Below are 12016 nucleotides of genomic sequence, written 5' to 3'. Positions count from 1 at the left end.
GCAAGTGACTTCACCTCTTCACATCTCAGTTTCCTTAACTGTGAGGTGGAGTTAATCACTTGCTTCACAGCATTGGAGTCATAGATGATATATCCAAAGTGCACAGCACACAGTCAGGGCTTGATTAACATAAGCCCTGACGGCAGTGTTTTGTTTGTTTGTGTAAGAATGCTGGGCTTGAAATAGAAAGATCTATTTGAATATGACAACCTCCATTTCTAACTGGGTTACCTTGGGCAAGTAAAGTAACCTCTCAGAGCCTGCTTCTGCACGTGTTAAATGAGGCACATCTTACCTCCTTCCCCAGATGAATGGGAAATACACGTGAAAGAGTCTCTCTATGAGTGTGTGTTGAACCATGACAACTAACACTTTACTGGATCCAATTTCAACCTCATGACAGCCCTTTAAAGTTGGTGTTGTTAGTCCCATTTCATAGATATTGAAACCAAGGTCCAGGGAGGTAAGAACAGGCTCCAATTTGCATATCAGCTAAGTGACAGGGCTTGGCTTCTAAGCAGGCCTACTAGGAGCCACAGAAGTCTTGACCAACAGTTTTGAGAAGGTCCAAGGGGTCTCCTGCATCGCTTCTGGGCTTGCAGTTTGCAGTTTCTCACCCAGTATACCATCTGATCTTCGTAAGGCTCCTGGTCAGCAAGATGGGCAGGAATGACTGTCCCGTTTACACACAAGGACCCGGACTCCAAGGGACTGAACAGCAAGCCTAACTCCCCAACCTAGCCGGCAGGTTTCAGAGCACTAGCACTGCCTTCTAAGTTCCAGTTAATGCTCAGGTTGCCTGCCCTTGAATGAGACCCTGTAATCCTGCCCCTGTCACTCCATCGTGGTGTGCAGGAACAAAGGCACTGGGGCTGAAGGAGAGAGGGCTGAGAAGCCCACATGGGTGGACATAGAGGAAATTGGGTGGAAAGCCTTGGATGAAGGTGGGGATTGGGGGGTGGGGGGATGGTGTGCCTATGAAGCTGGAGTAGCAGGAGGGAGTAAGACCAGAGAGGGAACTGGCAATGGGCAGGCATGGTAGGATACCAGGAGCAGCCAGAAAGGGTAATATCCGGGAAAGGGCGTGAGGCCCTGCAGGCCCCGAGTCGGAAGCGTCCAGCCCTTGTCTTGGTCAGAGCTGTCAGAGCTGGTCGGAGGCAGATGGAGAGTGATCAGTCCCTCGAACCTGCCCAAGAGGAGAGTCCTGGGATCCCAAGACCTGTTTGGAAGAGCAACCCCCAGACCAGAAGACAGCAGCACCCAGAGTTAGGTCACCTGCTCCATTCCTAACTCTGCTTCTCAAACAAACAATTCCAGGATGTTAGGAAGAGCTCTTGCCTTCAGGGACCCCAGTAATAGGAGATTCCACAGCCATCTTTCTTTGGGCATTTTACAGGCTGCCACCTCACCCTGCTGAAAGTTCTTCCTGTTGTCTAACCTGTTGTAGCACTAACTCGTTTCCTTTCCTCAATTCTTGGAGAACAACTGTAGAGACTCCAGGCTCTCACTAGAGACCTAACCTCACCCTCAGAGCAGATGCCTTGAGCAGGTGGGGAATGGGAAGGAGGAAACTTCTTGTCCAAGGTCCCGAGCTACAGGGGGCAGAACCAGGACCAAAACCCAGGCCTCCCAAATCTTGGCCTTTGCCAGTGAGCAGAAGACCCAGGAATGGAACTCAAATGGCCAACTCCTTGATGTGCCCTGGCCTCCTCACAACCTGCCTGCAGACCAGAGGCTTCTCAGTCTGCACAGGGGCAGGAAGACAGGGGAGAGCAGGAGAGTTTGGTGACTCCAGACCATTTCCCTAGTCCAGCCTTGCCAGTGATTCTTTCCTGGTTTTGCCTGTCCTCCCCACATACCCCTGTGGTGGTCTCTGGGGTCACCCTTGTGGTGGTCTCTAGGGCCACCCCTGTGCTGGCCTCTGGAGTCAACACCTGTGATGCTCTCTGAGGTCATTTCCTGTGATGGTCTCTGAGATCACCCTTGTGGTGGTCTCTGGGGTCACCCTTGCAGTGGTCTCTGGGCTCAACCTTGCGGTGGTCTCTGGGGTCACCCCTGTGGTGGTCTCTGGGATCATTCCCTGGGGAGATGCAGTGTGGGCCCTTGCCATGCCATGAAACAGGTTCACAGTTCAGACTATTGTCGCTGCCACTTGGCTGTACCTCTATAGCTCCCAGCCATCCTATCCTTGGGCTGTTGACAACACTGTGCTCCCAGGGGTCCTCTCTCAGAGCTTGTTCAGTGGCCTCCAGAAATTCTGGGCAAGAGGCAGCATGGCAGGCAGGCAGGGCAGAGGTCCATAGGCAGCAGTGAGGGATGGATCAGTAGAAAGCTAGAAAGAGCAGTTCCTGACTCTGGGACCCTTTCCAAGCATTTGCCTGAGTAGAAGTCTATAGAGATTATTATTCCCATTTTTCAGAAAGGAAGTAGAGGCCCCAAATATGCCCAAAGCTGCTCAGGTCCATCTTATAGCACAAGAGACTAAAGCCCAAGGGCCCTTGCTCCCAGCCCAGTGCTCTCTATACCACAGCTTCCAGGGGTAGACCCTCTACCTCCAGGCGAAGAGGCCATTATAACTGTTTCCTGTAACAGACTCTGCCCCATGGGTCCTTACCTGATGGGGATGGGAGTTAGTTAACAAGCCCCTAAGTGTGTCCTGCTGTTGGCCTTTTCTGAATCTTCTGTGGGTCCAGCCAGTACTGCCAGGATAGGACCCTCTGTCTGTGAGTAATGCCAGTCCTTGGGTTGCTTTGTCTTAGCAGTTATATGACTGCTCCATGGATTGAGCCCCAGACTTTGCATAGACAGAGTTCTCCAGCCACAGGCAACAGTCTGAACTCTGGAAAATACATGCTGTGGGTCACCTCAAGCCCCAGGTTTGCAGTGAGAATACCCCTATAAAGAACTTTCCTGCTAGACCTGAAGAATATTCAGCAGCAGCAACAATGACACACCTTCATAGCCTGAGGGCAGGTGCATCAATGCCCATCAATGCCCGTTTAAGTCCAGTCTAAACTAAGTGGACCACCCTCCTTAATCCTGGGTCATCTCTTCATAAAGCGACACCCCAGGGCTGGCTGGGCATATCACAGGCTATCAGAGCTGAAAGGACTTTGAAAGCCCTGTAAGCCGGGTATGGTGGTGCAGTGCCTATAGTTCTAGCTACTTGGGAGGCCGAGGCAGGAGGATCACTTGAGGCCAGAAATTCAACAAGTTCCAACCTGTACAACACAGCAAGACTTCATCTCAGAGAGAGAGAGAGAGAGAGTGAGAGAGAGAGAGATTGAAAGAGAGAGAAATTTCTCTAGTCCAAGCCCAAGCCATTTATTCCTGGTGAAGAGATGAAGGCCTAGTTAAAATTGTGACTTGTCCAATGTCACACAGCCATCAGGGGCAGTGCCAGTTATAGAACCCTGATCTTCTGGCTCCCATCCTTGGGCTGTTGACAACACTGTGCTTCCCCACGGTGTACCCCTTATCAATATCCAGACTTGGGCCCCTATGGTAGCTTCTCTGTTCCACTGACTCTAAATATGGAAGACGCTCAAAGAAGGGGGCACAGGCAGACCATGGGCTTCTGCCCCAGCATTCTAGGTAGGAAGATATGCCCCTAAACCCCACCAGAAGCACTAGGGGTACCAAGAAAGTTCAGGAGCTCCCTTTGACAGGAAACCTTCCTTGCCTTTCTGGAGCCTGGGGCAAGGGAGGCTTGACCCCATCCCAATGAGGACTAGACTGTACTGAGTTGGGGTGGGTTGTGGCTTTTGTCCCCTTCTCACTGCTAGACCCAGGTTTCACTGTATCACGGGGTACACAGGGCTCTCTCCTACTATCTCCCTCCAGGAACCCAGAAAAACCCCACAAATACAGGCTTCCCCTCAGAACACAGGTACATTCTCCACCACCTCCTCGCATTGGCCACCAACATCCCCAGTGCATACACAATGTCATCCTCAGGGATCCTGGTCAGCCCTTGAGTCAGATTGGGCTCCAGGATAAGAAGCCAGAGCCTCAAAGCCTCCCTTTTCCCTGGTGTGGGAGGCACAAAAGAGCCTTGCTTATGCTTCCGGCCAGTCATGTGACCTTGGGGACAGTCATATCCCTCTTTGGGGCTCGGCTCCCTAATCTAAAAAAATGAAGGGTCTGGACAATCAACAGTTTCCAAATGGGGTTCCACAGACCATTATAGGTTCCATGGAGGTGCCTTGCAGACCAGCTGCTAGACCCTGTGGTGTGGGGCTCTGAACCCTTACCCCACCTCAAACAGAGAAGACCCATTTTTCAGTTTTATATACTGGACTCCATATAAGATTTTGTTTGAACCAAAAAAGGCTGCTGTGATGAATAACTTAAAAACTACTGGCCTAGGTAAGCACTAAAGTTCCTTGTAGTTTCTGATGCCTCCTACACACATGAAAAAGCCTAGGAGACCCTGTTAGATCAGAATCAAAACATTTCCTTGTTCGTTCATTCATTCATTCATTCATTCATTCATTCATTCATTCATTCATCAAATACCTTAAAGAACATTGAGTCCCACTATTGTCAAGCAAATAATATGTGATCACCCAAGAATTTGCAGCCTCAGTTTCGCCATTTGTCTATGCAATCAGTTCAAGGCTGGTACACAGTGGGGACTCCCTGTACAGTCTTAGGAACTGCTTCTCTATTTAGCAGAGCCACCCTCCACTTGACAAAGCTGGGATTCCTTGTGGTGGCTGCCCTCTTGTCTGTCTACCAGCGCCCTGCCCACCTGGCTGGCATATCCACCCCTGTTGTTGCTATACCAAGAGGAAGCTGTGTGCCAAAACAAGGCACTTAAACTAAGTGGCCATTGTCACATCAGTTCCCTCCCAGCACCCCAGCCTGGAACCCGATACACACACTCCTACAAGCTTACACTCACAGTTGCCGAGTCACAGGGGACAATGCAGGGGAAGTCATGGCAGGCTGTGCAGGGGAAGGCTACCCAGCATCAGCGAGAGCATGAAGCAGAAGTCGTGGGGAGGGCCGCATGCCTGCAGGAGCGGAGGGCAGGTACCAGGGTCCTCAGGACACCTGCCCTTTGGGGCTGGGAGCTACTACTGGCCTGGGTAATCACTGTAGCCTACTGGTATGCCATCTTGGGAACCTTCCCAGCCCTCTTGGGGAGGGTACCTCATCCTGGATCAGCTCCAGGGTCCAAGCCCTGTTCTCACTAGTCCATAGCATCTGTGGTCTTGGGCTTACTTGGAACTTGCTCCACATTAAGACCTAGCATAAGAAAATCCACTCCACAGAGGAATGTTGCTTCGTCAATAAGTCTACTTCAGTCTCTCTTAACAAGCATTGTGCTTCCCTAAGCATTAAAAGTGCGACCCGTCTTGAAAAAGCACAAAATATGCATTATTTATCAAGAGCAAATGCATATAGCATGCATCTGTAATGCAATTCTGTGATTCCAGAGACTTCCATGGAACCAGAAAGGGGCTTCAGGGGACAATTTGTCCAACCCTCTTTGGTAGGTAGGGAAACAGACATGGAGAGAAGAAGATATTTGTCCAAATTTCGATGAGCCAGTACTATACTCTAGATGGTGATGGTGATAAGGCTCACAGAACTCTGTGATATCTCTCTACGTCGATCCATCAATGCCAAATGCTATTCTAAATGAGCATTGCTGTGAGAAAGACACTATTCTGAGACTCCTTGAGGTAGGTACTGTTCAATTAAGTTTAGCCTAAAGCTGTCTCTTTACATATTTTAAGTTTGGATCAAAAGATTTCTTGGTACCTAGTGAACTGTAACCTAAATGGACGTGTAAACAGACTGTAACCTTACTCTTGTATCAGTCACTGAGTTTTGACCATCAAAGGCGGCCAACTGTTCAAGCCAGGCAACCAATCCAGACGTTTCTGCAACCAATCCGGACGTTTCTGCCCTCACTTCCGTATTCCACACATCACGTTCCTTTTCCTGTCCCTAATCCTCTCCTACTATGCGGCAGTGCTGGAGTCTCTCTGAACCTATTCTGGTTTGTGGACCACCCGATTTACAAATCATTCTTGCTCAATTAAATTCTGTAGAATTTAACTTGCCTGAAGTTTTTCTTTAACAACACCATTATGACTCCATTTTACAGATGAAGAAACTAAGACACAGAAAGATTAAGTGGTTTGCCCAAATCTGACCTGGAATGCAGTCAGTTCTCTGTCTACCACAACATGCAGTTTTTCTTCTGAATCTGAGACGCTAAGAGCCTTCTCTACCCTTTCTCCAAATTCCCTCTGAGCACCAACAGCTGCCATGGGAGCAACATCGGGCTTAAGCTATTGACCACTATCTTTCTCGGTGCCTTTTGGAGTTGAAGGACAAAACCACAATGCATCTCTCTGCCATAAAGACCTTAGGGAGAAGGATGACCTCAGATGACCATTTTCTCCTGGCCAATTCCAATTTATTCATTCTTAAGAAATGTGTTGCAGATAAGATTAAGAACTCCAACTATAGCCCCCCTGCTCCTGCCCCAGGCTCAATCTCTTGGGGGTTCTACCTTAAACAGGGGGCAAATTTAAGAACCTTAAGTAAGGATGTCATGGTTCAGTTCTTCCATTTCAAGGTAAGTTTGAACAATCTTCCACAATGAACACAGCACCTACCAAACTACCTGGCATTTGATTCATAGATTAATTGGGAATCCTTATTTTCCATCAACAATGAAAAGTCTGCTCTTCATCCTGTGCCTCTCCAGCAACTTTCCATGTTGGTTCCTGAGTCTGGAGAGATGAACTTCCCAGGCAGACATTGCCCCCACGACCCTGTCCCTGGGATGGGCCCCCCCATCTATCTCCAATGTGGGCATGGCAGCTCTTCAGATAACTTGGCCCTTCTCAACCTTGGGTTTAGGGAACATCAGCTCTAGGCTCCCAGGAAGTTACCAAGAAGGATGCCCCATGGCTGTGAGTGTGGGTTCAGCCTCCCCACGCCCCAGACAAAATTCCATTCTGCCCAGTACACCACCCTTACTGCTCAACAGAGACTCTGATAATCCCCCGATGTCTACAGCCAGGTGACCTTGCTGAGACACATAAACTGAGGAGACCAAAGCAGAGGGCAGAGAGGCAGCCTGGAAAAGATAAGTCAAGAGGAAGCTGGAAGAATGGTGGGAGAAATGATGGTAAAGTTCACAGAAACACATATGAGGTTCAGAAGGGACCACAAGCCAGCTATAAACTAGAATATAGGCTGAGAATATTTTTCCCACACCTGATGCTGGTTCATCCTTCCCAGACCTCCAGATTCTACCATATTGGTAAAGTACAAAGAACGTAGAGAGAAGTGGAAAACAAGACCTAACAAGAAGTGAGTGCACAAGAGGGATTTCCTGGAAGAGAAGAAAGCTGAGGCACACTTGAACAAAACCTTTGGCAGCCTTCAAGTGTATGTGACTGGCTTTTCCACAGAGGACAATCTGGCTGTTCTCTCTATCACCCCAAGAGCAGTAGCAGAAGAAAGAAACTTGAATTGTAGTAGAAGGAATCGTGATTAAACATCAGGAAGCACTTCTCAAGTGCAAAGGTTTTTAAGCCCCAAAATAAGTGCCCAAGGGATGTTGAAGTATTCTCTTGAGAATTTTAAGTACACGCAGAAAGGCAATTTTCTGGGAAGGTTTAGAAGTCTAGTGAGGAGGTTAGACAAGGTGATCTCGAAGACCAGTTCCAATGCATTTGATTCTCAAGACAGCAAAAATCAGACTAAAATAAATTAGGTCAGATTAGATTCTCCACCAGCAAAGTAGACATTCTCTTAGTATAGATGTCTGGCAGGAGTGCTCACAGCCACAGAGCAGGAATCCAGAACTCAGCCACACAGCTCTGCGGTGCTTACTGACCAGACCCCAAAGTCTATCAGCTTCTCCTCCCAGGGGCTCATTCTAGAACCGTGTTAAAAGGAGGTCAAGAAATCTTGATCCCAAGTAGCTTCAAACTTTGAAAAGTCACATTTAATTTCCCCCAAACCTGAGCCGCATGCGTAGCGGCCCCACCTGTCTCCCAGGCCGGTCCGGCTTCCTCAGTGCCGGGAGGGTCTGGCCCGAGGCCCACAGTCACACTCACCCGGCTGCTGTCCCTCTCCATGGTCTCCGAGGGATGAGTCTTCGAGGCTTAACTGATATCCAAGAGAAGGTCCATGTTGGCCCCTGGCTTCCTAGACATGTGGGGAAAAGGGGGCTGGAGGGCCGAGGGTCAGCCCCTACCAAATGGGGCGGGGAAACTGGTTGGGATGTGTGAGGTAATCCCCAGTATAAACAACACAGAACTTGCCAGACCTGTCCCTCCGCCCCTCATCCGAGGCCATCCCAGTTACTCAGCGAATACGAACACCGGGAATGTGAAGCTACCTTTACTCCTGAAACTGCTCCCACAGGAGCAGCTGGGTGGGTTCTTTCAGAGGGGGATTCTGAGGGAAAGGACTGGGGCCCTGTGAGCATGGTCTTAGCCCTATTGGCCTGAGCCCTTGAAACAGATGCTCCTGAGCTCTCTGAGGTATAACCTTGTCAGGGCCCCACCTGGGGCAGGATAGTGTGAATCTTCATCTCCAAGGACCACATGTCCAAATCCCAAAATCAGGGCCCATGGGCTGGCAAGTTTTTCTTTTTCTGAACTCTGTTTATTTCTATGAAAACTCTTAACAAAGAAATTAAAATCAAATGGCCTTTAATTATGCACGTAATGAATTGCCTCTATTGAAAGCATGTTGTGAAACAACACATCAAAGTCAGTTAAAATAAAACAGAAATATCTGAATGGAAACCGTTCCAACAACTATTGGGCCAACTCATGGTCCATACCCCACCTTGCCGAGGGGGCAAAAATGGAGGGGGCGCTGCTGAGAAGGGGGTGCGTAGCCCCTCTAAGTCCGGCACTGCTGCTGCTGAGAACCACATGAGGAGTCTCAGGTGAGCTTTGGGAAGAACCCTCCCAATTTCGAGTATTTGGGGACACTAAGTTGTTTCAGTTTAGAAAGGCGCTCATAGATCATGAACGGCTCAATCTTCCCATTTTACAGACAGAGAGACTGAGAGCCAGAGAGGCTAAGGAATCTGCACAAGGCACACACAACAAACAACAGCTGCAATAATCATAAGGGGTTGGGTGTCCTAGGAAATGCTTTACATGCATCCTGCATGCATTCATTCAGCAAATATTTACTGAGTGCCTCTTCTGTGCCTGGCACTGTTCTGGGTGCTGGGGACACATGAAAAAAATTGGCAAAGACCTCTGCCCTACGGCTCTAGCATTGGGGGTGGGGAGAAGGCAGACTAAAGTCCATAAACCAGTAATGCAGTGCCTTAGAAAGTGAGAGTGCTGTGCAGAAACACCAGGCAGGGAAGGGATCAAGAGGGCAGAGGATGCAGGGTCATGATTTGAAGCAGGGTGGTCAGGGAAGCCCCCTTGAGATGGTATCTGAGCAAAGACTTAAGAGTAAGTGACCATGGCCAGGCTCGGTGGCTCATCCTGTAACCCCAGCACTTTGGGAGGCCGAGGCGAGTGTATTGCCTGAACCTGAGGGTTTGAGACCAGCCCGGCAACCTGGCAAGACCTCGTCTCTACAATAAATCAAAAATTAGCCGGGCATGATAGTGCACGCCTGTAGTTCCAGCTACTTGGAAGGCTGAGGTGGAAGGATCGCCGGCGCCTAGCAGGTCGACGCTGGGGTGGCTGTGAGCGTGCCACTGCACTCCAGCCTGGGCAATGGAGGGAGACTCCAACTCAAAAAATAAAATAAAATAAAATAAAAATAAGTGACCACTATCCTTCCCCATTTACATTGAAGACAGCAGAAAATTCTAGCTCAGGTGGAAACTTCTCCAGCTCAGGATGTTGACAGAGAAATCTAATCCAGAGGCAGAAGAATGGAGGAGAGAACTTCTGGAGGGCTCGGGCAGAGACCCTGGGGGTCTCTAATCTTGGGTGGCTTTGGGATGCCACTTCCCTGACTCTCCAAGAGAACAGAACTCAGGTACAGGCAGCATTACCTTCCTGGCCCTCCACCAGCCCCCAATGGAAGAGGGACCCTTCCCCCCTAGTCATCCAGTCCTGAGGAGAGGCCAGCATATGTTCTCAGCTCTTCCTCTTCCCTCTCTCTTAGAAAGGTGCCCAGCCCCCTCTCTGGTCACCAGGGAGCTACAGGGCTGCCATTAAGGGCTCCCACTCCATTCCCAGGCAGGCCACTGGCCTCCGAGGGTTACCCTCAACCTCCTTCCCTGAAGGCTCCACCAATCTGGGAAGGAGTTCAGGTTTGGGGTTCTGGGCCAGTCAGGGAGAATGAAGACCCAACTCTGAGGGGAAGACCGGCAGTGTGAACTTGGAAGTCTTCCAGGTTTGCCATCTGGAACATGGGGACAGCACATCAAACCAGAGAGTGCAGCTGGCACTGGGCACTGGGTGGGCTCTGAAGGAATGTTGGTTATATTTCTTGCTCTTTTCCTTGGCTTCCCATCAGGGATGCAAGTTGACCTGACCCAGGGTCCTTGCTGACCAAGTCATCTGACCCCTATGGAATCCCTGCCCATGGCAGTTTGGTTCCATAAGCATTGACTGCTCAGTACCAGACCTTGCAGTGGCCCCCTCCTGACTGCCTCTGGCTACCAACTTCCCTTTGCCTCCCTCGTGTGGCCTTGGTCCCTGCCCTTTGTCCTCCAGCTCCCTCATTACTTTCTAGGAGGATGCCTGTCTGGCCCACCCTTGGCTACTCCTCACCCAGAGACTAACGCAGTACCTGGGATCCACATTTTACCCCCAAGGGGAACCCCGGGTCAACTCTTAGGCCATACATACCCTGATCATTTTCTACCTGGGTCATTTCTATGTGGGGTGAGGGAACTTAACACAAAAACCCTGTCATCCATGCAAACAAGCACAGGCCGAGAGAGTCAGGAGTGAGGAAACCGCACTGTTGTTCTGAGCTTAAACTCCCAGCTCTGTTTCCATGGCTGCCCCAGCCGCCACCACACACTGCCTTGGGAGTGCCTTCCTGGGGCTCCAGCCTGGGAAACAGAACTCTGAGCCCCTCTGTTCTCTGCCTTGTGGTCTTCTCCTTCATTCCCAAGTCAGCCCATGCTCCTCCTTCCCAAGCCTCATCCTGAATTACCCCCCACCTCTCCCCTTGGGGCCCCCAAGTTTCCTTTCCCTTTTTGTCCCTCCACTTCTGAGCTTCTCCATTACTCTGGGCACCACAGAAGGGCTTCCCTCCAGGCCTGAGAACAGCTGGGGCCCAGACCACATACTCAGAGGCTTGGCAGGTCAGAGAGGACACACTGAGCCCATCCTTGAAGGAGTGAGTTGCAGGGTGTCACCCCTGGGCCAGGGGCACCTAGCCCTCCCAGAGTCTATAATCCCCTCCCCCCGAAGTCCAGCAGTCTTCCCAGCTCCAGCTCCAGGCTGGTCTCTCCAACCCCATTCAGACTTCCCCTGTGGTCCTGGGTCTCTCCAGGCAGCGGTCCTAGCCATGCCTTTCCCCACTCCAGGCCTGCAGAAGGTTGATCTCAGTCCTCTGGCCAAATGACCTCTTCTTCTTGTTTTTTCCTCAGGGCTGCAGGAAGGTTTAACAAGCAAGTCACTCTCCCAGGCTGCACAATTTAAGAAGGTGCCCGAATAATTAAGACAAGTCATATTTTAATGTATATGCTAAAAATCAACATTAGTGCCAAAAGTCTACAAGGAAAAAAACATCAACATGTTGAGTAAAGACAAGATCAGCTTCCCATCTAGACTTTGTCGTTTCATTACCTATTTGCTAGCAGGACCCCACTTTCCCTCGTGATTGCTCCTTCTAGTTTATATCTGGGCCAACCAAGAGCAAGTGAGCACTCGTCCCCAGGGTGAGCCCCTTTCTGCTCAGAGCAGCCCAAGCCCTAGAGGGCTGCCCTCTTCACTGGGAACATCCACCGTGAGTTCATCCTTTTTTGTGCAGTATAACTTAATTTTGAGTCTCCCATGAATTCGCACAGTCTATGTATTCTTTGTTGAGGCTGAAC

At 50.0% G+C, this 12016-nt stretch overlaps 1 protein-coding gene across 1 annotated transcript in view; it reads right to left on the bottom strand.

Moving 5' to 3' along the window:
• TMPRSS13 (transmembrane protease, serine 13) overlaps positions 1 to 8114 on the bottom strand; it is a 28077-nt gene extending 19963 nt beyond the window's left edge. Inside the window, exons 1-5 of the mRNA XM_021710262.1 lie at positions 8024 to 8114; positions 6171 to 6280; positions 4970 to 5018; positions 3894 to 4029; positions 1048 to 1219 (exon numbers count right to left, since the gene is read on the bottom strand). Coding sequence (XP_021565937.1) covers positions 1048 to 1219; positions 3894 to 4029; positions 4970 to 5018; positions 6171 to 6280; positions 8024 to 8114 — 558 coding nt within the window. The remainder of the gene's footprint in view (positions 1 to 1047; positions 1220 to 3893; positions 4030 to 4969; positions 5019 to 6170; positions 6281 to 8023) is intronic.
• Positions 8115 to 12016: the final 3902 nt, after the last annotated feature.

The sequence above is a fragment of the Carlito syrichta genome, unplaced genomic scaffold (assembly GCF_000164805.1).
Source record: "Carlito syrichta isolate Samal-C Ts95f unplaced genomic scaffold, Tarsius_syrichta-2.0.1 Scaffold288347, whole genome shotgun sequence".
NCBI lineage: Eukaryota > Metazoa > Chordata > Mammalia > Primates > Tarsiidae > Carlito > Carlito syrichta.
Note: the sequence above shows the minus strand (reverse complement) of the source record. Positions and strands in the feature narration are given on the sequence as shown.